This window comes from Saccopteryx leptura, chromosome 2 (genome assembly GCF_036850995.1).
Source record: "Saccopteryx leptura isolate mSacLep1 chromosome 2, mSacLep1_pri_phased_curated, whole genome shotgun sequence".
NCBI classification, from domain to species: domain Eukaryota; kingdom Metazoa; phylum Chordata; class Mammalia; order Chiroptera; family Emballonuridae; genus Saccopteryx; species Saccopteryx leptura.
In genome coordinates, this window is record NC_089504.1 from 178,909,691 (window position 1) to 178,933,080 (window position 23,390).

The window sequence follows — 23,390 nt, forward strand, 5'->3', positions numbered from 1 at the left end:
TTTCTCTGTAAGCTACAGTTTTTTTGCAATTCAAGATTTTAGGTTTTCATCTTATTGTAAAATTTTCAACATTTAGTTTAACATAATGAAGTAGAATGTCTTTTTGGGCATCAGCTTTGTGAAAATATAATAATTTATATAATGCAGTAAATACACTAATACACTAAAAGATATGATTGCATGAGAATTTGTCTAAAATTTCAAAATAGAACATATTAAAACACTTATTTTAATCATAAAATTTGTGGAAAACTTATTTAAATTCTATTCAGGCAAAAATTTGCATTTGTAGCTCTTGCATTTGTGTACTTGTTGAGGACAATCTCGTTTGATAGTCCAGCAATAGTCTGCTCATCACTAACAGCTCCAAGATTTTCGGGAAACTTATCAAGGTGACTCTTCAAGAAGTGAATCTTAAAGTTCATGTTACATCCAATGTCGCAGAAAGCCAACAGCATCCTTTGAACCAGAAGTTCATAGTTTTCTGCTTTTTTGTTGCCAAGGAAGTTCTTTGTAACTGCCACAAAAGATTGCCATGCTGCTTTCTCCTCCTTATTCATCTTCCTGGCAAATTCTTTATCACGTATGAGGGTTCAAATTTGAGGTCCATTGAATACACCTACTTTTATCTTCTCAAAAGACAAGGCAAGAAAATCAGAAATAATATGTTAAAAGCATTCACTTTCTCTATTCAAAGCCTGAACAAACTGCTTCATTAAGCCAAGTTTGATGTGAAGTGGGGGAAAAATAATCCTGTCTCGATTAACTACAGGTTCATTCACAATATTTTGCATCCTTACTTCCAGAGCTTCATGTTTCGGCCACTCCTTCTGTGTCCAGTGTTTCTCCTGAGCTCGGCTGTCCCACAAACACAGAAAGCAAGGGTACTTCATGAAACCTCTCTGTTGTCCTAGCAGGAAATTTACCATTTTAAGACCCATACAAACGATCCAGTTATGCTCCTAATATTTCAGAAAGTCAAGGACAATTTTTATGTCATTATAATCTTCTTGCAGATGAGTTGAATAACCAATTGGAACTGTTGAAAATAGGCAATATATGCACGTGTCACAAATGATGAAATATTGTGCCTTTGACGTTGAAGTGTGTAACAGCCACATATATAACAGAAGGTGTCAGGACTTTTCTTATTTACACCTACTTGAAGAAACCATGATTCAATCTTAAAACAAAATAAGAGGGTGTTTTTATCAGATAATATTTTTTTACATTTAAAAACAACTACAATTATGTAAAAGTGATGCCTTGTGGTTATGTTCAATCCAAGAGTCGTTGCCCTTTAACTCCAATTTAAAAACCAATGCATGCCATTAACTGTAACAAAAAGAAATTAAAATTGCATAAAAACTAGAGCATGCACTGAAAAACGGATTTCAGATTTGGAACCAGCAATGCAGAAATATATATAAACAGTTCTAAAACCTCATGCAACAGAAAATGAAAAAAAATTTGTTCCCCAGTGAATTGAACAACTTTCTTGGACTTGTTATCTTTTCTAATGTTCTTGCTTAATAAAAAAAAAATCAAATGATTCCTTTTTTTATTGTTTCATATTCATTTTAAAATATCCCCTGAGTTTTGTGAGCAGTATATTTTGGGGACCACTAAGGCAGAAATCACCCTGAGTATAAGTGAATTCGACTAAGATCATTGGGTCTATAGCCTTCGTACAACACGGTTAATTCTTTAATGAAACTGCACAAAATTTCTGGTGGACTGGTCTCCAGACCAGCAGTTGAAAAACAGTGCTCTAACAAACTGAGCTATGCAGCCAGTGCTGAGATATTTTTCTTTCACGTCTTTTCCTTTCCTTTCCTTTCCTTTCCTTTCCTTTCCTTTCCTTTCCTTTCCTTTCTTTTCCTTTCCTTTTTCTTTCTTTCCTTTCTTTTCTTTTACTTTCTCTTTCTTTCTTTCTTAAATTTTATTTTATTAAGTGGGATGTGGGTAGGTGGAGAGACACTCGCACATGTGCCTGCTGGGATCCACCTGGCAAGCCCACTAGGGGGTGATGCCTTGCCCATCCAGGGCTGCTGTTCCCTTGCTCAGAATTGAGCCATTTCAGCACCTGAGATGAGGCCATGGAGCCATCCTCAGTGCCTAGGGCCAAATTGCTCAAACTATTCAAGCCATGGCTTCAGGAGGGGAGGGAAGGAAAGAGAGAGAGAGAGAGAGAGAGAGAAGAGGGAGAGGTAAAGAAGCAGATGGGTGCTTCTCCTGTGTGCCCTGACGGAGAATGGAACCCAGGACTTCCACACGCCGGGTCAAAGCACTACTGCTGAGCCAACTGGTCAGGGCCCCTTTCTCTTTCTTCCTGTCTTTCTCTCTCTTTCTTTTTTTCTTTCTTTCTTTCTTTCTTTCTTTCTTTCTTTCTTTCTTTCTTTCTTTCTTTCTTTCTTTCTTTCTTTCTTTCTTTCTTTCTTTCTTTCTTTCTTTCATGTCTTTATGGAGAGAGAGGTAGGGAGAGAGAGACAGGAACATTGAGCTGCTCCTGTATGTGCCCTGATCGGCTGACCAGGGAATTAAACCAGCAACTTCCTCGCTCCAGGAGGATGCTCCAACAAACCAAGCTATACTGCCAGAGCTTAATTTTTATTGATTTTTAGAAAGACAGAGAAGTAGAGCGAGAGGGGGAGGGGAAGGGAAGCATTTGTTGCTCCACTCAGTCATGCATCATTGGTTGCTTCCCATGTGTCCCTGACAGGGAATCAAACCCACAACCTTGTTTCAGGATGACACTCTTAACTGACTGATCTAACCAGCCAAGGCCTTTTATGTATTTTCTTATTTCTAGTTTTGGCCTTTTCTTTTCCACTTAAAAAATTCCTGGCCTACAACCAAGAATACTCTACCCAGCAAAGCAGGGGTGGGATTCAAATAATTTAATAACTGATTCTCTGCCCTAATGACCATTTTAGGGATAAAAAAAGATATACCAAAAGGTAGTTTATTATTTCATGCATTTAATACTTAAAAACAATAAAAGAGACACACAAAATTAGATTATGTTATAAGAGTTTTAAAATATTCGGCCCTGGCTGGTTGGTTCAGTGGTAGAGCGTCGGCCTGGCATGTGGGAGTCCCGGGTTCGATTTCCGGCCAGGGCACACAGGAGAGGTGCCCATCTGCTTCTCCACCCCTCCCCCTCTCCTTCCTCTCTGTCTCTCTCTTCCCCTCCCACAGCCAAAGCTCCATTGGAACAAAGTTGGCCCAGTCACTGAGGATGGTTCTGTGACCTCTGCCTCAGGCGCTAGAATGGCTCTGATTGCAGCAGAGCGACGCCCCAGATGGACAGAGCATTGCCCCCTGGTGGGCATGCCGGGTGGATCCCGGTCGGGCGCATGTGGGAGTCTGTCTGACTGCCTCTCCGTTTCCAACTTCAGAAAAATACCAAAAAAAATAATAATAAAATAAAATATTAATGAAAAAACATTAAATAATACCTGACAAAAAAACAATAAAACTGTTATTTAAGATATTTCCATATTGCATTCATTGACTACTTCCCATATGTGCCAATTTTTTTCACCCGTGGACAGAATGAACACATTATTACGGGCGCTTAGAATACAATGTTGGGGCCTGACCAGGCAGTGGCGCAGTGGATAGAGCATCAGACTGGGATGCGGAAGGACCCAGGTTCGAGACCCTGAATTTGCCAGCTTGGACCCAAGGTTGCTGGCTCGAGCAAGGGGTTACTCGATCTGCTGAAGGCCCATGGTCAAGGCACATATGAGAAAGCAATCAATGAACAACTAAGGTGTCTCAACAAAAAACGGATGATTGATGCTTCTCATCTCTTTTCATCCTGTCTGTCTGACTCTGTCTCTGTAAAAAAAAAAGAAAAAAGAATACGCTGTTGGGCAGATGAATGTTAAAAAAGAGTAAGGGATGTAAATTTGTGATTTCCACATTGGGCGGCTGCCCAGGCGCCCACCTTAGAGAGAACCCTGATTACAAGTGCCATTTTAACCAACTCGCCAAACTCAACACAAAATTAAGTATCAGTTCTGCCGATTCTGTGCAAACTGGCTGAATCCCACCACTGCAGCAAGGTTGTAATTCAGAATTGAAGGTGAGTTCAAGATTTTCCCAGACAAGCAAAAGCTAAAGGAGTTTATCTCCATTAAACTAGCATTACAAGAAAGTTAAAGAAAATTCTTTTTCAAGAATTAATTTATTTTAGCCTGACCAGGCAGTGGCGCAGTGGATAGAGCGTCGGACTGCGATGCAGAGGACCCGGGTTCGAGACCCTGAGGTCACCAGCTTGAGTGCGGGCTCATCTGGTTTGAGGAAAAGCTCACCAGCTTAAACCCAGGGTCGCTGGCTCCAGCAAGGGGTTACTCGGTCTGCTGAAGGCCCGCAGTCAAGGCACATATGAGAAAGCAATCAATGAACAACTAAGGTGTTGCAACACGCAATGAAAAACTAATGATTGATGCTTCTCATCTCTCTCCGTTCCTGTCTGTCCCTGTCTATCTGTCTCTCTGACTCACTCTGTCTCTGTAAAAAATAAATAAATAAATAAATAAATAAAAATTTAAAATTAATTTGTTTTAGAGAGACAGACAGAAGAAGGGGGGGGAGAGAGAGAGGAAAGGAAGCATTCATCTGTTGTTTCACTTAATTGTGCATTCATTGACTACTTCCCCATATGTGCCCTGATTGGGGCTTGAACCCACAACCTAGGGATATCAGGATGGTGCTCTAACCAACTGAGCTACCCAGCCAGGGCCCACTTCAGTGTATTTTTTATTTCAATTGTTATAGTCTTTAGTTCTGATAGGTTCCTTTTTATTTTTATTTATTTATTTATTTATTTAACAGAGACAGAGAGAAGTATAGATAGGAACAGACAGGAATGGAGAGAGATGAGAAGCATCAACCATCAGTTTTTCATTGTTACACCATACTTGTTCATTGATTGCTTTCTCATATGTGCCTTGACTGTGGGGCTACAGCTGACTGAGTAACCCCTTGCTCAATCAAGCCAGCTACCTTGGGTCCTGTTGGAATCCATGGGAGTCCGAAAGACCAGAGTAACAGGCTTTATTGAAAGGAAGAAAGGAACCCTGCCGGGCACTTCTCCCGGGGGAGAAGAGCACCAGTTACAGACTAGGGGCGAGTTATGTAGTGTTTGGGAGAACCTGAGGGGATACTGAGGCAAAAGTCCTGGTATGTCTGGAATGCTTCTACTTGGGGGGCTTCGAGCATGTGGGTGTTGAATCAATAGTCCTGGTATGTCCGGAGCCCCTCCTTGGGGCGGCTTCTCAGCTTTTTTGGAATTCCTCTGTCTCAGGGTCATTAGTCCAGTAAGGGTGAGTTCTGACAGATAAGCGGAACATCAAGAGGGCAGTTTGGAATTCACGTATCTATCAGGTCCAAGCTGGTGAGCTTTGCTCAAGTCAGATGAGACCTCACTCAAGCTGGCGACCTCGGGGTCTCGAACCTGGGTCCTCTGCATCCCAGTCTGATGCTCTATCCACTGTGCAACCGCTTGGTCAGCCCTTTTTATTTTTTATAATTATAATTTTTATCCCTTTGTTGAACTTCTCACTGAATTTATCCACCTATCTGCAGAGTTTGATGAACATCTTCATGACTATTACTTTGAGCTCTTTGCCTAGCAGACAGCTTACCTCAGTTTCATTTAGTTCTTTTTTGGGATTTTTCTCTGTTTTGTTTGTTTGAAACATATTCTTTTTTGTGTATGTGTGACAGAGACAGAGAGAGGTACAGATAGGGACAGACAGACAGGAAGGGAGAGGAATGAGAAGCATCAATTCTTCGTTGCAGCTCTTTAGTTGTTCATTGATTGCTTTCTCATATGTACCTTGACCAGGGGCAGGGGGCTACAGCGGAGTGAATGACCCCTTGCTCAAGCCAGCGACCTCTGGGTTCAAGCTAGCGACTATGGGGTCATGTCTATGATTGCACGCTCAAGCCAGCGACCCTGTGCTCAAGCTGGTGAGCCTGTGCTCAAGCCGGATGAGCTTGCACTCAAGCCAGCATTTTGAACCTGGGTCTTCTGCGTCCCAGTCTGACTCTCTATCCACTGCACCACTGCCTGGTCAGGCTGGAACATACTCTTTTCTATCCTCATTTTGTCTGTTTCTGTGTATATGCTAGGTGATGATAGATATGTAAATTCCAAACTGCCCTCTTGATGTTCCGCTTATCTGTCAGACCTCACCCTTACTGGACCCTGAGACAAAGGAATTCCAAAAAGCTGAGAAGCCGCCCCAAGGAGGGGCTCCGGACATACCAGGACTTTTGATTCAACACCCACATGCTCCAAGCTCCCAAGGAGAAGCATTCCAGACATACCAGGACTTTTGCCTCAGTATCCCCTCAGGCTCTCCCAAACACTATATAACTCGCCCCTAGTCTGTAACCGGTGCTCTTCTCCCTGGAGAAGTGCCCGGTAGGGTACCTTTCTTCCTTTCAATAAAGCCTGTTACTCTGGTCTTTCGGACTCCCATGGATTCCAACAGGTGAGCTACTGATCCTGGTCTTTAAAAAATGGTCTTATTTAGAAGGTATCTCATGGTGCTCAGTGGTAGAATTTCCCTTATCACCAGAGCCAGATGCTCCAGAGGTGTTCCCTGGGTATTCTAGTGTGGTCTCCAGTTGTAGCTGAGCTACAACTTCTATAAACACACTGGCAGGTGAGGCTGGTTCCTGGCTTGTTGGCTGTGAGGGCTGGCCACAATTGTTGTTGGTTCACTGATTTGCAGGGCAAGCGTTTTGTGTGGCTGGCTGTGAGACCCAGCCATGCTGTTGCAGACACACTGCTGTGTGCTGGTGCTGACTGAGACCCCCGCTAGGTGTGTGTTGGGCAGATAAAATGTATTATGCTCACTTTCTTAAAGTGGCGCTGCCCACGTGGAGGCCGTTGCCCAGGTGATATTAATGTGTGTCTCTGTGGGCAGGCAGAATCCCTGTAGCCTGGGGCTTGGTTTTGGGATTAAGCCTTTCCCACCGGTTTTTTTTGTTTGTTTGTTTTTGTTTTTCATTTTTCTGAAGCTGGAAACAGGGAGAGACAGTCAGACAGACTCCCGCATGCGCCCGACCGGGATCCACCCGGCACGCCCACCAGGGGCGACGCTCTGCCCACCAGGGGGCGATGCTCTGCCCATCCTGGGCATCGCCATGTTGCGACCAGAGCCATTCTAGCGCCTGAGGCAGAGGCCACAGAGCCATCCCCAGTGCCCGGGCCATCTTTGCTCCAATGGAGCCTCGGCTGCAGGAGGGGAAGAGAGAGACAGAGAGGAAAGCGCGGCAGAGGGGTGGAGAAGCAAATGGGCGCTTCTCCTGTGTGCCCTGGCCGGGAATCGAACCCGGGTCCTCCGCACGCTAGGCCGACGCTCTACCGCTGAGCCAACCGGCCAGGGCTCTCCCACCCGTTTTGATGTGGGGTGGTACAATCCAATCATGCCTCAGAGAAGTGACTTTGTATTAGAGACTTCCCTATTTTGTATATTGGATTAAGGGTTTGGATTTCTACACTATAAAATGGGGGACGGAGCGGGAGCTTGCTCTCTTGGTTCCTGAGATTATCATTGGAGAGGAGAGCAGAGAGGAGAGTGTAAGGTATTTTTCCCCGCCGAGAAGGAAGGAAGAGGGCCAGAGCCGCAAAGTGTGGAATAATAAACAGCTTTATTGAGTACAGAGCGCACACCCCGCCCGGCAAGGTTCCCTGGCCCTGAGGAAAGAAAGATGGAGGCTAGGGAAGTTGCACGGATTAAACCGCATGGGAGATATTTAAAGGGTCCCTCTAGGGAAGTGGAGCTACTATGACGTGGTAAAATTTCACTGGGTGGCAGATGATCGCTTCTTTCCAAATGGTTCCTGGGAAGCTTCCTTTGGCGGGGTTGATTGTGGGCGGTCCTAGCCAAAGTGGGCGGGTCTGAGTTCCCCACATGACCATCCCTCATCCACCAACCTTACAGAGAGAGCAGAGAAAGGCCACGTGGAAGAGGCCAGGAGAGGCAGCCAAGATGGCGGAGTGTTGAGTGAGAAGCCAGTTTGTGCAGTTTATGCAGGGAGAAGGAAGTTGATGGGGAACAGAGGTGAATAAGTCTGGTGAGCTAGAAACCTTTGATTGTAGAAAACTCGGATAAGTCAGTAACTTTGTGAGCACTGAATGTGAGTGGGTTTTGGAGCCCAGTGTGTGTTTTTACTTGCCCTCCGGGTGCAAGCTAGAATTAAAGATGACGGCCCATCAGTTTTTGGTTTTTGGCTCCATTGTTTCTTTACCAACTGTCCGAATCCAATGTGAACCTGCATGAGCCGGGCTGCTGTATTGGCAGCCCTGGCTCCTGGCTTTACAGTGTGGCAGAGCAGGAGTCACTTTGGAGGGGTGCTAGCCTGGGTGGGTCCTCAAGGAAATGCCAGGAGTAGGGGAACAGTATTAACAAGGTTAATGGAGAGTATCAGAAATGGTAACTGCCAGGGTCAGACCAGCTAGGTTAAACAGAGGAAGGGGGAAAAAGTGGTGCCCACTAGCACCTCTGACTCAGGAGAAAGTACCAACAGATCCCCTTCCCTCCAGCACACACCCTAAAATTATTCAGTGTATCGCTTTCATGTGTGATCTAGGTGCTTTTCAAACTGCTGCCTCTGTGTCAGGACTCAGAAAGAATGCATCCTGGGTTTCCTACAACCCTTTGGCTCTCCCTGAAGCAAGCTTTGCTGTTTTTCAAGGCCAAATGTTGTGTGCGTTCCTCTTCCTGGTGCAGGTCCCCCAGGCTAGGGCTCTGACAGCTTTGCAGTTGCGATATTCCTCCCACTTGTGAGTTACTGCATGGAAAGTGTGGGGTAGGGTAGGTTGTTGGGGACCAAATAAATAAATAAATAAATAGGGTATTTTTGCAATCTGGACAGAGGTGCTGGGCCCAACCCCCCACCTTACCTGCCTAGTTAACAAAGAGCTACACCTGATTCTCATTTGTCTCACCCATGTTCTCCAGAGGAGGCTGAAAGCTAGTTTCTTATTAATGTAAAGTAGATTTGAATGGTATGGTGGGGGTTGTCTTTGAGTTGCCTTGGAAACTTAATTGAATTGCTAATGGACCACGTTTTTTCCATGAATAAAGGCAGATGTGCTTTTTTGGGAGACGTTATATTTAGGCTCAGGAACAGTAGAGACTGGTCGCTGTGGTGTCCTCCTGAACCCATCTGTATGTATATACATTTTTTTTTTTTTGTATTTCTTTGAAGTTGGAAATGGGGAGGCAGTCAGACAGACTCCCACATGCGCCCGACCTGGATCCACCCGGCACTCCCACCAGGGGGAGATGCTCTGCCCCTCTGGGGCGTCACTCTGCTGCAATCAGAGCCATTCTAGCACCTGAGGCAGAGGCCACAGAGCCATCCTCAGCGACCGGGCAAACGCTGCTCCAATGGAGCCTTGGCTGTGGGAGGGGAAGAGAGAGACAGAGAGGAAGGAGAAGGGGAGGGGTGGAGAAGCAGATGGGCGCTTCTCCTGTGAGCCCTGGCCAGGAATCGAACCCGGGACTCCCGCATGCCAGGCTGACGCTCTACCACTGAGCCAACTGGCCAGGGCCTGTATATACGTATCTTTAAGTTTCTATCAATTATTCAATTTAAAACCTTTTCCTGTTCGAGACCCCCTAATAGACTCGTTGCGGCTGGACTGTGACAGTAGGTCCTGAGTAGAATTAGTTTTTACCTTTCCTACTCATTTTTTTTTTTTTGTATTTTTCTGAAGTTGGAAATGGGGAGGCAGTCAGACAGACTCCCGCATTCGCCCGACCGGGATCTACCCGGCACTCCCACCAGGGGGCGATGCTCTGCCCATCTGGGGTGTCGCTCTGCTGCAATCAGAGCCATTCTAGCACCTGAGGCAGAGGCCACAGAGCCATCCTCAGCGACTGGGCCAACTTTGCTCCAATGGAACCTTGGCTGCGGGAGGGGAAGAGAGACAGAGAGGAGAGGGGGAGGGGTGGAGAAGCAGATGGGCGCTTCTTCTGTGTGCCCTGGCCAGGAATCGAACCCGGGACTCTCGCACGCCAGACCGACATTCTACCACTGAGCCAACTGGCCAGGGCCTCCTCATTTTAATGCGGCTTTTCTTTATATTTGTAGTTGTAGAAAATCTATTCCGCTAGTCTTCAGGGTGTTCTATAGATGGTTGTAGTTTTGGTGTCAATGAGAGGAGGTGAGCCCAGGATCTTCCGGAACTCCACCATCTTGAACTTGAAGCCAGGAGACTTGCTCTTAAAGCCAATTTAGCTTGTCTGTGAAATGTCATTCATTGTGGTTAGTGCACTGCCCCCACAGCTTTCCATGACTATTTGAATACAACTGAAATTCCTTAACATAGAAAACTCATGTGATTAAGATTGTGATATTTAGTGATTATACTTGATCTATATTGGCTTTTTACATGCCTTGAATTCACCAAACATAGACCTACTTCATGGCCTTTACACTGTTATTTCCTCTGCCTTAGAATGTCTTTCCAAATCTTTGAACGACTAGTTCCTTTTTGGCATTCAGGTCACATGTCTCCTCCTCAGGGAGACTTCTGTTGACTAACCTGTCTGAAGCAGCCTTCAACTCTACCTCCATCTCTCTAAAACATCATCTTACTTAATTATATTTATAGGCACTATCAGTCTCTGTAATCATCTTGTTTTTTTATTTGTGTACTACATGCCTCTCCTTCCCTCTTCTCCTCCGTCACCCTAACCAGCTAGAATATAAACTTCATGAAGGTAGAGATTGTGCCTATATGGTTCACCATTGTATGGTTCACCTACTACTTAGTACATGGTCAGCACTCAATAAAAATTTGTTGAATGAATGATCTTTCATTTCTCTTATTCTTTTTTTACACTGACATCAGAATTATTTCCAAAAACTTGACTAGATCATGAAATTCATTGTCTCAAAAACCTTATTGGTGAATAAAGTCCAAACTCTTTTAGGAAGCAGTGATATGCCCATTATGATTTGATGTTAATTACCCTTTTTTTCTTTATCAAGTAAAGAGTGCTTTATTGTAGAAATGCCATTGACAATTTCATGGACATAAAAGTATAGAAAATAAAGTTCAACTAGGCTTCAGGTTAATTCGAAAGTCTTGACAGCTCTCAGAGCCAACATGATCTTTCTCATTTCAGTCTCTATGTAAATCTACCTCATTCGTTTTTTTCTCTGTGGATATACTTCTGAGGACATCAGCTTACTCAGTTCCCAAAATGATGGCCCAGGTCCTGAGTCTATAGAACCTTTTATTCACGTCTTCCTAGCTAAATAAGCTGATCTTCCACTGTCTCAATTCCAAAATCCTAGAAGGGTCTAATCGGCCCAAATAATCTTTTCTTGCTAGGTGACCCCTTAAGCACCTAACTCTTAGGACCTCTTAAGTCACACCCATTATGTCAGACAGACACATCACCCACAGGGTTTACGGTAGTGGACAACAGCTCCCAATATTCATAGCTTTGTGTGGTATCTTCCCATACTGACTCTGGGCTGGGCCATGTGACATGATTTGGCCAATGAGACATAGGTAAGCACAGTGCAAGCAGAAGCTTGATAAGTACATATACACTGCGGCTTCATCTTTTTGGAAGCTGGCAACCATGCGCTTCAGAGACTAATGAAGGATGAGAAGCCATGTGGGGAGAGACACTGGAGGATCTGAGATCATCTTAGATGTTTTAAACCTGTTGGAATCCATGCGAGTCCGAAAGACCAGAGTAATAGACTTTATTGAAAGGAAGAAAGGAACCCTGCCAGGCACTTCTCCTGGAGAGAAGAGCACCGAAAACAGACTGAGGTAAAACTTTATAGGGTTGCGGATAGCCTCGAGCAAGGGTGTGCTGGTATGTTCCGGCTTTCTGGAATACTCTTCATTGGGGTGATTGACCAGCTTCCTGGAGTTCCTTTGTCCCATGAGTGATTGTCCGGTAATTAAGGGTGGGGTCAGGCAGCCAAGCAGATCAGCAAAAGGGCAGTTTGGAATTCACTTATCTATCAAAACCCATCTGAGATTCTGGCTGAAGACAGTTACATGAGCGACCTCAGGTAGACCACATGGAGTAGGACTGCTCAGAAAAGCCCAGTTGAACCACAGAATCATGAGAAATATTGAATTTTTTCTTTTAAGCCTCTACATTTGGACTAATTTTTTATATTACTGGATAACTGAAATAGACACTGGTATCAGAAGTAAAGTGTTCTATAATAAACACCTAAAATATGTAGTGTTGCTTTTGGGACTGGTGGCAGGCAGAGGTTGTAAGGACTGCAAGGAGACTGTTAGTGAAGGCAGGAAGAGCAGTGAGGAAATTGCTATTGGAAGTTGGAGAAAGGGAAAACTGTGTTATGTATTGGCTATTAGCTGTGGTAACTTGAAAGCTAGAAATTATATCTAATAAAGTTGAATTTAGTTGAAGGTATTTCCAGGCAGAATGCTGAAAGAGTCATTTGGCTTATTTTAGCTGCTTTATCATAAGAACTGTTCAATTTTCAAGCAGAATTTAGATAAAATATTTCAACAGGACTTGCTAGATTGAAAAATAAAATATTTGGCCCTGGCCGGTTGGCTCAGCGGTAGAGCGTCGGCCTGGCGTGTGGGGGACCCAGGTTCAATTCCTGGCCAGGGCACACAGGAGAAGCGCCCATCTGCTTCTCCACCCCTCCCCCTCTCCTTCCTCTCTGTCTCTCTTCCCCTCCAGCAGCCGAGGCTCCATTGGAGCAAAGATGGCCCGGGCGCTGGGGATGGCTCCTTGGCCTCTGCCCCAGGCGCTAGAGTGGCTCTGGTCGCAACAGAGCGACGCCCCCTGGTGGGCAGAGCTTCGCCCCTGGTGGGCGTGCCAGGTGGATCCCGGTTGGGCGCATGCGGGAGTCTATCTGACTGTCTCTTCCCGTTTCCAGCTTCAGAAAAATACAAAAAAAAAAAAAAAAAAGAAAAATAAAATATTTTTTCATTTCTTGCCTCTTCTTCTGGTAAAAGATTCTCCAAGTAAGAAATGGTCTCAGGGGCCCTGGATGGTGGCTCAGTGGATAGAGTGTTGGCCTGGTGTATGGAAGTCCTGGGTTCAATTCCCAGTCAGCACACAAAGGAGAAGTGGCCATCTGTTTCTCTCCTCCCCTCTCCCTCTTCAACTCCTGCAACCAGTTTGAGTGTGGCCCTGGGTGCTGAGGATAGCTTGATTGGTCTAAGCATGTCAGCATCAGGTGCTAAAAATATCTTGGTACTTGAGCATCGGACCCTGATGGGGTTGCCAGGTATATCCCAGTTGGAGTGCATGTGGGAGTCTGCCTCACTATTTCCCCTCCTGTCACCTAAAAAAATAAATTAATTAATTAAAAATAAAAATAAAAGGAAGAAGAAAAGAAAAAGAAATGGTCTCAGGGAAAAAAATCTAATCCAGGGCAGTGCCAGTGAAACATGGCCTCAGTGTGAAGATCAAAACAAATAAAAGGTCAGTCATAAGATGCTTTGCTAAGACCTATCATCTTTGGTAAGATCTAAAACTTAAGATGTTTTATAGACCCTTTCAACAAGACAAAAGTGCTTCTAAGACTTAAGAGTGTGCCTTGACTTGTAACCTAGGTAAGAGTCTGTCTTGACAGAGTGGAGTGCATTTTGTCTAATTGAGTAGACAATAATTTTTTTATTTAGAAGGCTCACCAAGTTTTACAGAATATTTTAATAGTGAAAGCAGTACCAATTTGGACTACAGGGACAGAAACAGTTCAAAATGAAAAAAGGCCTTTGGGCAGGAAGAAGGCTGAGAAAACTACTCAGCCACAAATACAGGTCATTTCTGATTTAAAAGGAAAGACATTTCAGAGGGTGAAGCCAAGGGCTGAGAAAGCAGCTCTAGAAGCCAAGGATAACAGTGGTAGACTGTCCTTGAGAAGAGAGGAAAATCCTATCAGGGAGCAGAATCAGGTCCTCACCAAAAGAATTCTGGTTTTGAGATGGACTGACGAGGTATCAGGATTTCATGGACGGGTGACTGTTCCGTGCTATACATTTCCCGTCTTGAACAGCAGTAACTGTTACAGCTCTGCTGTCCCTGTCTCAGCACTGTACTTTAGGTGTGTGGGAGGTAGTTAACTTCTATTTTTTAGGTCCATGCAATAATAATGTGCTGGTAAATATTTAACTACTGGATTCTAGAGGGGAAAAAAACCCCTGATTTGTAGTACAGTATTTGCTAAGTTCTGTGGTATAAATTGTCCCACCATGACTGATTTCAAACTATCAATGTGATGCCACTAGATGAAAAGTTGGGAGATAAATATTCACAATCAGCTCTCATGAGCCAGTATGAACCAGTTCCATGACACCACTGAATTTCCCTACTCTAGTTTTCCCAGAGCCCCAAACTTGCTCTCTTTGTAACTCTAGCAAGAACAATTTTTCAGATCTTTCTTCTATACTGTGGTGTAGATAACTTAAATTGGTATGAAAACTTCAAGCTAAAATATTTAACTGTAAAAGGTGAAGTCCAGGTGTCAGCCATTCTCACCTTCTAACTTCATATCAGATCTGGCCCCTCTGACCTGAATGTTGTATACATTCCCTGATTAGCAAATATATGGAAAGTATATAGACTTTGAAGTCAGAGAGAATTGTGTTTGAATTCTTCCCCTTGTAAGATGTATGTTCTAGGCCATTTAGATGATCTTTGAATCTCAGTTTCTGCATTCATAAGATGGAAATACTAAAGTCTATTTTGCAGGGTGGTTGTGAGAATTACATGCGATGAGGCAGGCACACTTAATTCCTGGTAACCCTCATTATTGTCACAATGCGCCAGGAACTGGAAAAAGTGCCAGGGATACAAGGGTGGAAAAGAAAAAAAAAACGCAGCCAGGATTTCAGTGTTCAAGGGACTTATGGCTCATGGCCACTGGTGGGATTCAAATAATTTAACAACCGGTTCTCTGCCCTAATGCCTATTTTAAGTATAAAAACGATATACCTAAAGGTAGTTTATTATTTCATGCATTTACTACTTAAATAAGAAAATATGATTGACCAGGCGGGAGAGCAGTGGATATAGCATTGAACTGTGATGCAGAGGACCCAGTTTGAAATCCCGAGGCCACCAGCTTGAGCGTGGGCTCATCCAGCTTGAGTGCAGGATTGCTGTTTTGAGTGTGGGATCATAGACATTTCCTCATGATTGCTGGCTTGAGCCCAAAGGTCACTGGCTTGAAGCCCAAGGTCACTGGCTTGAAGCCTAAGATTGCTGGCTCTAGCAAGGGGTCACTTGCTCTGCTTTAGCCCCCCAGGTCAAGGCACATATGAGAAAGCAATCATTGAACAACTAAGGAGCTGCAATGAAGAACTGATGCTCTCATCTCTTTCTTTTCCTGTCTGTCTGTCCCTAACTGACCCTTTCTCTCTCTCTCTGTCTTGTCAATAAAAAAATAAAATAAAAAGGTACACAAAACTAAATTGTTATGAGTTTTAAAATATTAATAAAAATATTAAATAATACCTGAAAAAAACAATAAAACTGTTATTTATAATATTTCCATATTGCTTCCTGATTGGAGTACTCACAATTTTTTTCACCTATGGACAGAATGAACATTACTATGGGTGCTTAGAATATGCTGTTGTGTAGATGAATGTTAAAAAAGAGTAAGGAATGTCAATTTGTGATTTCCACATTGGGTGGCTGCCCAGGCACCCACCTTAGAGAGAACCCTGATTACAAGTGCCATTTTAACAATTGGTTCGCCAAACTCAACAAAAATTAGGTATCAGTTCTGCTGAACCAGTACAAACCAGCTGAATTCCACCACTGCTCATGGTTATCTGTTTACCTATGCTAATCCACTCCAAAGTACTTTTCGCCTCCAAATGCAGTCTACCCCATACAGACTTTTACCCATGCTTTTTCCATCCATTTACGAAGTTATTTATTATTCTCTACCCACTGAAGTCAAACTTACTCTACAATGGCAGCTCATTTGCTATCATCTTCTGAAAGACTTCCCTGTCTCACCAGGTCCCAATGAGTTACTCCTGGCCCAGCAAGCTTTTGTACCCTTATGTAGCATTTATTCCATTCTGCCTTATATTCTAATTAACTGATTTCCCACAGCAGCAGTAACTAAACCCCTCATGGGCAGGAGCTAAGTTTTCTATTTCCTGTTTCCTTCCATCTTAATCTTCTAAGTACATTGCCTGTATTAGCTTATTTAATTATCTCAACTATCCTCTAATTATTTCCATTTTACACATGAGAAAACTGGCCCTGGCCGGTTGGCTCAGCGGTAGAGCGTCGGCCTGGCGTGCGGGGGACCAGGGTTCGATTCCCGGCCAGGGCACATAGGAGAAGCATGCATTTGCTTCTCCACACCCCCTTCCTTCCTCTCTGTCTCTCTCTTCCCCTCCCGCAGCCAAGGTTCCATTGGAGCAAAGATGGCCCAGGCGCTGGGGATGGCTCCTTGGCCTCTGCCCCAGGCGCTAGAGTGGCTCTGGTCTCGGCAGAGCGACGCACCCTGGTGGGCAGAGCATCGCCCCTGGTGGGCGTGCCGGGTGGATCCCGGTCGGGCGCATGCGGGAGTCTGTCTGACTGTCTCTCCCCGTTTCCAGCTTCAGAAAAATACAAAAAAAAAAAAAGAAAAAAAAAAAAAAGAAAACTGACTATTAACAACCCGAGTCACACAGTAGCAAGTGTCTGAGCAAGGATTTGAGCCCAGGCTAGCTTGCTCCATAGTGTGTTCTTTTTTTTTTTTTTACAGGGACAGAGAGTCAGAGAGAGGGATAGATAGGGACAGACAGACAGAAATGGAGAGAGATGAGAAGCATCAGTCATCAGTTTTTCATTGTTCATGAATTGCTTTCTCATATGTGCCTTGACCGCGGGCCTTAAGCAGACCGAGTAACCCCTTGCTCGAGCCAGTGACCTTGGGTCCAAGCTGGTGAGCTTTGTTCAAACCAGATGAGCCTGTGCTCAAGCTGGTGACCTCGGGGTCTTGAACCTGGGTCCTCCGCATCCCAGTCCGACGCTCTATCCACTTGCAACCGCCTGGTCAGGCCAGAGTGTGTTCTTAATCATGAGCAGAAACACACTTTTTTCTGAGAGAGAGAGAGGAAAAAAAAGAGAGGACGGGAAAGGAGAGAGATGAGAAGGGTCACTTTAGTTGTTCACTGATTGTGTCTTATACATGCCTTGACTGGGGCTCAAGCTAAGCCAGTGACCCCTTGCTCAAGCAAGTGATCTTGGAGTTTAAAAGCTGGGACCTCAACACCCCAGGTTGATGCTCAACTCACTGTGCCACCACTGGTCAGGCCAGAAACATGTTTTGAATTAGTATAAGGTTTCATCCATCACTGAGGACTCTAGACTGTGGTCAAGCTGACCTACAGTGTGATTTGGTTGTTGAATACAACCAATGTTTACTGGGCACCCAGTGGTGGCATTCAGCTGGTTCGCTCCAACTTGAAAGAACCAATACCTAATTTTTGTTGAGTTACACAAACCGGTTGTTAAAATGGCACTTGTAATCAAGGTTCTCTCTAAGGTGGGTGCCTGGATAGTCAACGAAGAATTGATGCTTCTCATCTTTCTCCCTTCCTGTCTGTCTGTCCCTGTCTCTGACTCCCTCTGTCTCTGTCACAAAAAAGAAAAAGAAAAAGAAAAAAAAAGAAGCAATATGGAAATATATTAAATAACAGTTTTATTATTTTTGTCAAGTATTTAATATTTTTTATTAATATTTTAATACTCATAATCTAGTTTTATGTGCCTCTTTTATTGTTCTTATTTAAGTGTTAAATGCATGAAATAATAAACTACCTTTATATAATTTTTTAATACTTAAAAACAGTCATTAGGGCAGAGAACCGGTTGTTAAATTATTTGAATCCCACCACTGTGGGCACCTACTATGTTTGAGAGATGCAGAATGTAGTACTGTCTAAGGCAGGGGTCCCCAAACTACGGCCTGTGGGCCACATGCGGCCCCCTGAGGCCATTTATCCGGCCCCCACTGCACCTCCGATAGGGGCACCTCTTTCATTGGTGGTCAGTGAGAGGAGCACAGGATCCATCCTCATCCTGTGCTCCGGGAGTACTGTATGTGGCGGCGCCACAAAGCGCAGCATGGCTCACATACAGTACTACTTCCGGTGACGTGGGATGCACGCATCATGGCTCCGGAAGCGCGTCATATCACCTGTTACAGATAGCAGTGACAAATATGGAACCGGACATTGACCATCTCATTAGTCAAAAGCAGGCCCATAGTTCCCATTGAAATACTGGTCAGTTTGTTGATTTAAATTTACTTGTTCTTTATTTTAAATATTGTATTTGTTCCCATTTTTTTTTTTTACTTTAAAATAAGATATGTGCAGTGTGCGTAAGGATTTGTTCATAGTTTTTTTTATAGTCCGGCCCTCCAATGGTCTGAGGGACAGTGAACTGGCCCCCTGTGTAAAAAGTTTGGGGACCCCTGGTCTAAGGCCATGAATTCCGGAGCTATGACTGGCTCCACCACTTACCAGTCATGTGATCTTGAGCAAATTACTTACTTCTTTGTGAGTTTGTACCTCAGTTTCATCACCTCTGAAATGGGAATAACAACAGTACTTGCCTCACTGTGCTGTGAGGATCTTAAGGAGTTAGTATGTATGAAAGGCTTAAAACACAGTAAACATTGTGTAAGTATAAGTTATTTCTACTATACCATAAGGAATAAATGAAAGTTCTTGACTTCAAGGGGTGGATATCTTATCAGAAGACAGGCATTATAAAAAACCTGGAAACAAGCAATTTAACACAGAGAGTTCAGGTTCAGGGTAAGGATGTGGGGGCCACCAAGAAGGTAGTACCTCACCCTCAGGACAGGGTGGGTTTTTTGAGGATGAGAGTGCTGGGTCTTGAAGTGCTGACCAGGGAAAGGGGTTAGGAATGAGAAAGCCCTTCCAGACATAAGAAAGCACTTGTAGGAAGTTCAGAGGCCAGATAGATCACTTTGTATTCTGTTTCTAGGGTACTGTCTCCGAACTCTTGATCTTTCTCTCCAGCTGCCCACTAAATTCTATAACTCCTCTCTTTTATCCTCTGCCACCTTTCTATATCCGTTTTGACCCTGTTCTAATGTGGGTAACTGAGGTATCAAGGCAAGAGGGCAGGGATAGGGTGGAGAGGTATTATAGTCCTGGTATTTTTCCTTTTGCCCTTTTACCCAAATGAGGCATCTGGGGGAGGGGAGATAGAAAGGCTGGATCCTGGGCCAGAGAAAGGACAAATTCTCTGGCTTCCAGTTTATGCGTCCAGGCCCAGGAAGTGGATGGGCTCACAGCACAGCCTGATGAAGTCTGTGGAGTTTTTAGAGAGATGAGCTAAAGGAGGTGGGGGCAGGCAGTCTCAACAGAAGTGAAATTTACCCACTTCCCAGCTTCCCACTGGCCATATCTAAACTCCAGGAGACAGCCTGACCTGTGGTGGTGCAGTGGATAAAGCATCGACCTGGAAATGCTGAGGTCACCAGTTCGAAACCCTGGGCTTGCCTGGTCAAGGCACATATGGGAGCTGATGCTTCCAGCTCCTCCCTCCCTTCTCTCTCTCTGTCTCTCCTCTCTCTCTCTCTCTGTCTCTCCCTCTCCTCTCTAAAAAATGAATAAATAAATAAAAAAACTAAACTCTAGGAGACAGACTGAGGGGTAGGAGCCCTGGGTTAGGAGATTACAAGTCACAGAAGGAAAGAGGATGGTTTGGGGGAGAAAGTCAGGGGTTAGATTAGAGGAGGACACTTTCCCTTTCAGTGGTCAGGGTTTGAGGGGGATCTACAGAACAGGAACCCACCTGTGTCAGCAAAACTGATGATCTCATATCCCTGTCCCCTTTCAGCATCCAGAAGTGCCCCCTGTGGGTGCCCATGGAGGTGCTGCAGTGCTATCCTCAGAGCAGCTCTGGACACTGGCTGGCTCAGTGTTGGGCACTGTCTGAGGTGCAGCTTTTCCAAGATACTTTTCTTGGCCAGGTGCAGAAGCAGCTTCCACTGGCTCTCTAGGTCCAACGCATGCTTCCCCCATGCCAGACATTGACTGTCAGCTCTGGGAGTGGCCACTGCGGCGAGAGCTAGGAATAGGAAGGCCAGGAGCAATGAAGAGATCATTGTTGGAGGAGGCACTCCTTAAGTGACACAGTTGAGACAGAGTCACAAACCTCAGGTTCAGGGTCTGAACAGCTGTGGTCTTGGCTCTGTTCTGGCCACCAGAAGCCCAGGAAAGAGAATATGTCCAGCTGGCATGACTCCTTGTTGCAGGGGATGGAGTAGCCAAACATCTGATTTGAGAGATGAAGCCAGTTACAGGTAGATGTTGGCAGAAGCTGCCAACACATAATCACTTAAAGTAAAGAGTGGGGGATGTTAGGGGAGGTTAGTTTGTTTGGGGAAAGAAGTGTTGCTGGACCAATGCTGGGCGATAGTCGGTTGCCCACGTAAGCTGCCCGGCCTGGGGACAAAGGTTAAAGATGAAATTCCTCTTCAGATCAATGGCCTTGCTGGGAAGCTGGTGGGGAAAGGGAAAGATCACAGGGATTTATTTATTTATTTATTTATTTATTTATTTATTTATTTATTTATTTATTTATTACAGAGACAGAGAGTGAGTCAGAGAGAGGGATAGACAGGGACGTAGAGAGATGAGAAGCATCAGTCATTAGTTTTTCATTGCGGGTTGCAACACCTTAGTTGTTCATTGATTGCTTTCTCATATGTGCCTTGACCACGGGCCTCCAGCAGACCGAGCAACCCCTTGCTGGAGCCAGCGACCTTAGGTTCAAGCTCATGGACTCTTGCTCAAACCAGATGAGCCCGCGCTCAAGCTGGCGACCTCGGGGTCTCGAACCTGGGTCCTCGGCATCCCAGTCCGATGCTCTATCCACTGTGCCACCACCTGGTCAGGCAAGATCACAGGTTTTAAGATACAATATTAAAGGATGACTTTCAAATAAGGGGGGATCATTGGCAGGCACTTAAGGTTACTGTCATGCATGTAATTGAGAGTTTGAGAGTGTATTTTCCTTTGCCTGGTATTTCTCACTGCCCCCCTCTCCAACTCCCTAGCCCTGACTCTTGTTAGCCCTTGTTGGGATTTCCCAGCAAGGCTCAAAAACATCTAGTCTGAAGGGATGAGAGAAGAGGGGAAGCATCCTAGGACTTCTACTCAGAGGGAAGTTTGAAGGTGGGGAAGGGGCTTGAGAGATAGATCTACTGTGGGGTTTCTTCTGTTTAGGAAAATAAAATTTGAGATTTATCAGAATTCTTGCCTTTTCCCCCCAAAGGTCTTGAGGAGGAGAGCTCCAGGGAAAAGCTTTTGTTTCTACAAGGTGGATTTACCTGGTAGGAGTAGCAGGTGGAAATGGGTCATAGGTTTTAAAGCTGGATGACATCTTTTCCTTTCATCAGCTGTGTAACTCTCGGCAAGTTACTTGACCTCTCTTGCTTTAGTTTCTTCAACAGAAAAATGGGAAAAATGGTTACCCATGACTTCAAAATCTCGTATGGTGGTTAAATCTGACATGAACAGAAGTGAGGTTATTTATACTCTTTTAAAAATCATACTGAGACTATTTATACATTTTTTTTACTACAGAAATATTATTTGATTATGGGATGCTACTCTTCGAGGTATTATAAATTATACATCACTTTACCTTTCTAAAACTTGAAATTTTCTGCCTGACTAGGTGGTGGTGCAGTGGGTAGAATGTTGGACTGGGACACAGAGGACCCAGGTTTGAAATGCTGAGGTTGCTGGCTTGAGTGCGGGCTCATCAGGCTTGAGAGTGGGCTCACCAGCTTGAAACATGGGGTCACTGGCTTGAGCGTGGGATCATAGACATGGTCGCTGGCTTGAGCAAGGGGTCACTCACTCTGCTGTAGCCCCCCAGTCAAGGCACATATGAGAAAACAATCAATGAACAACTAAGGTGCCACAGCGAATAATTGACGCTTCCCATCTCTCTCCCTTCCAGTCTGTCCCTATCTGTCCCTCTCTCAATCACTCTCTGTCTCTGTCTCACACACACACACACACACACACACACACACACACACACACACACACAAAACAACTTGAAATTTTCTGAATTCTGGTACATGTCAGGTCCTACAAATCTTGAATTTGGGATTATAAAGATCTATAATGATTATCTCAGAGTTTTGAGATTTAATAATTTTGTAAAGCACTTACAGTGGCTGTCACATAGTAAGTGCTTAATAAAAGTTTATTATTCCTGTTACCTAGGTTTGTCTGTGGGCCAGAGTACCCTCACCTCTAAATGTACTGAAGAAATTTTGCCAATATCTGCCCTTCTGACTCTCCTTTCCTAGACCATGTTCCAGTCACCATTGGTAGTGCAGTCACTTAGCAATTCATCTCTGCTGCTTACCGTTATATTCCTAGCACTGTGCCTGGTTTGTAATATAAGTACTTAAAATATACTTTTTTTTTCTTTTTTTTATTTATTCATTTTAGAGAGGAGAGGGAGAGACAGAGGGAGAGAGAGAGAGGAGAGACAAAGAGAGAGAAGGGGGGAGGAGCTGGAAGCATCAACTCCCATATGTGCCTTGACCAGGCAAGCCCAGGATTTCGAACCGGCGACCTCAGCATTTCCAGGTCGACGCTTTATCCACTGCGCCACCACAGGTCAGGCCAAAATATACTTTTAAATAGGCCCTGGCCAGTTGGCTCGATGGATAGAGCATCAGCCCAGCATATCGACGTCCCTGGTTCAGTTCCTGGTCAGGCCCCACAGGAGAAGTGACCATCTACTTCTCTCCCCTTCCCACTCCCCCTTCTCTCGCTCTCCCCCTTCTGCAGCTAGTGGCTTGATTGATTTGAGAATTGGCCCCAGGTGCTGAGGATAGCTTGGTTGGTCAAGCACAGCAGCCTCAAGTGCTAAAAATAGCTTGGTTGATTCAAGCATCGGCCACAGACAGGGTTGCTGGGTGGATCCCGGTTAAGGCGCATACAGGAGTCTGTCTATCTCCCCTCCTCTCACTTAAAAAAAGAATATATATATATATATATATATATATATATATATATATATACACACACACACTTTTAAATGAATAAATGACACAATTCAGACTGCATCTCACAGGTTATATTCAAGTCACCTTGATTGTATTTTGTATTTTTGGGTGTCACAGTTTTTTAACACTCTTCTTTACCTTTTCTTTTTAAGGGTCATGATAGATGTAGGTTTATTATTTAGTCTCTAGTATAAATTTATTTATTTTAAAATAACAGTTTCAGCCCTGACCAGTTTGCTCAGTGGATAGAGCACGGGCCCCATATGCAGACATCCCGGGTCAAGGCACATATAAGAAGTGACCAT

At 44.4% G+C, this 23,390-nt stretch overlaps 1 protein-coding gene across 1 annotated transcript in view; it reads right to left on the reverse strand.

The window, feature by feature from the left end:
• INHBC (inhibin subunit beta C) overlaps window positions 1-20,154 on the reverse strand; it is a 34,006-nt gene extending 13,852 nt beyond the window's left edge. Inside the window, 1 exon segment of the mRNA XM_066365839.1 lies at window positions 19,842-20,154. Within this exon segment, the coding sequence (XP_066221936.1) occupies window positions 19,842-20,154 (313 nt within the window).
• Window positions 20,155-23,390: the final 3,236 nt, after the last annotated feature.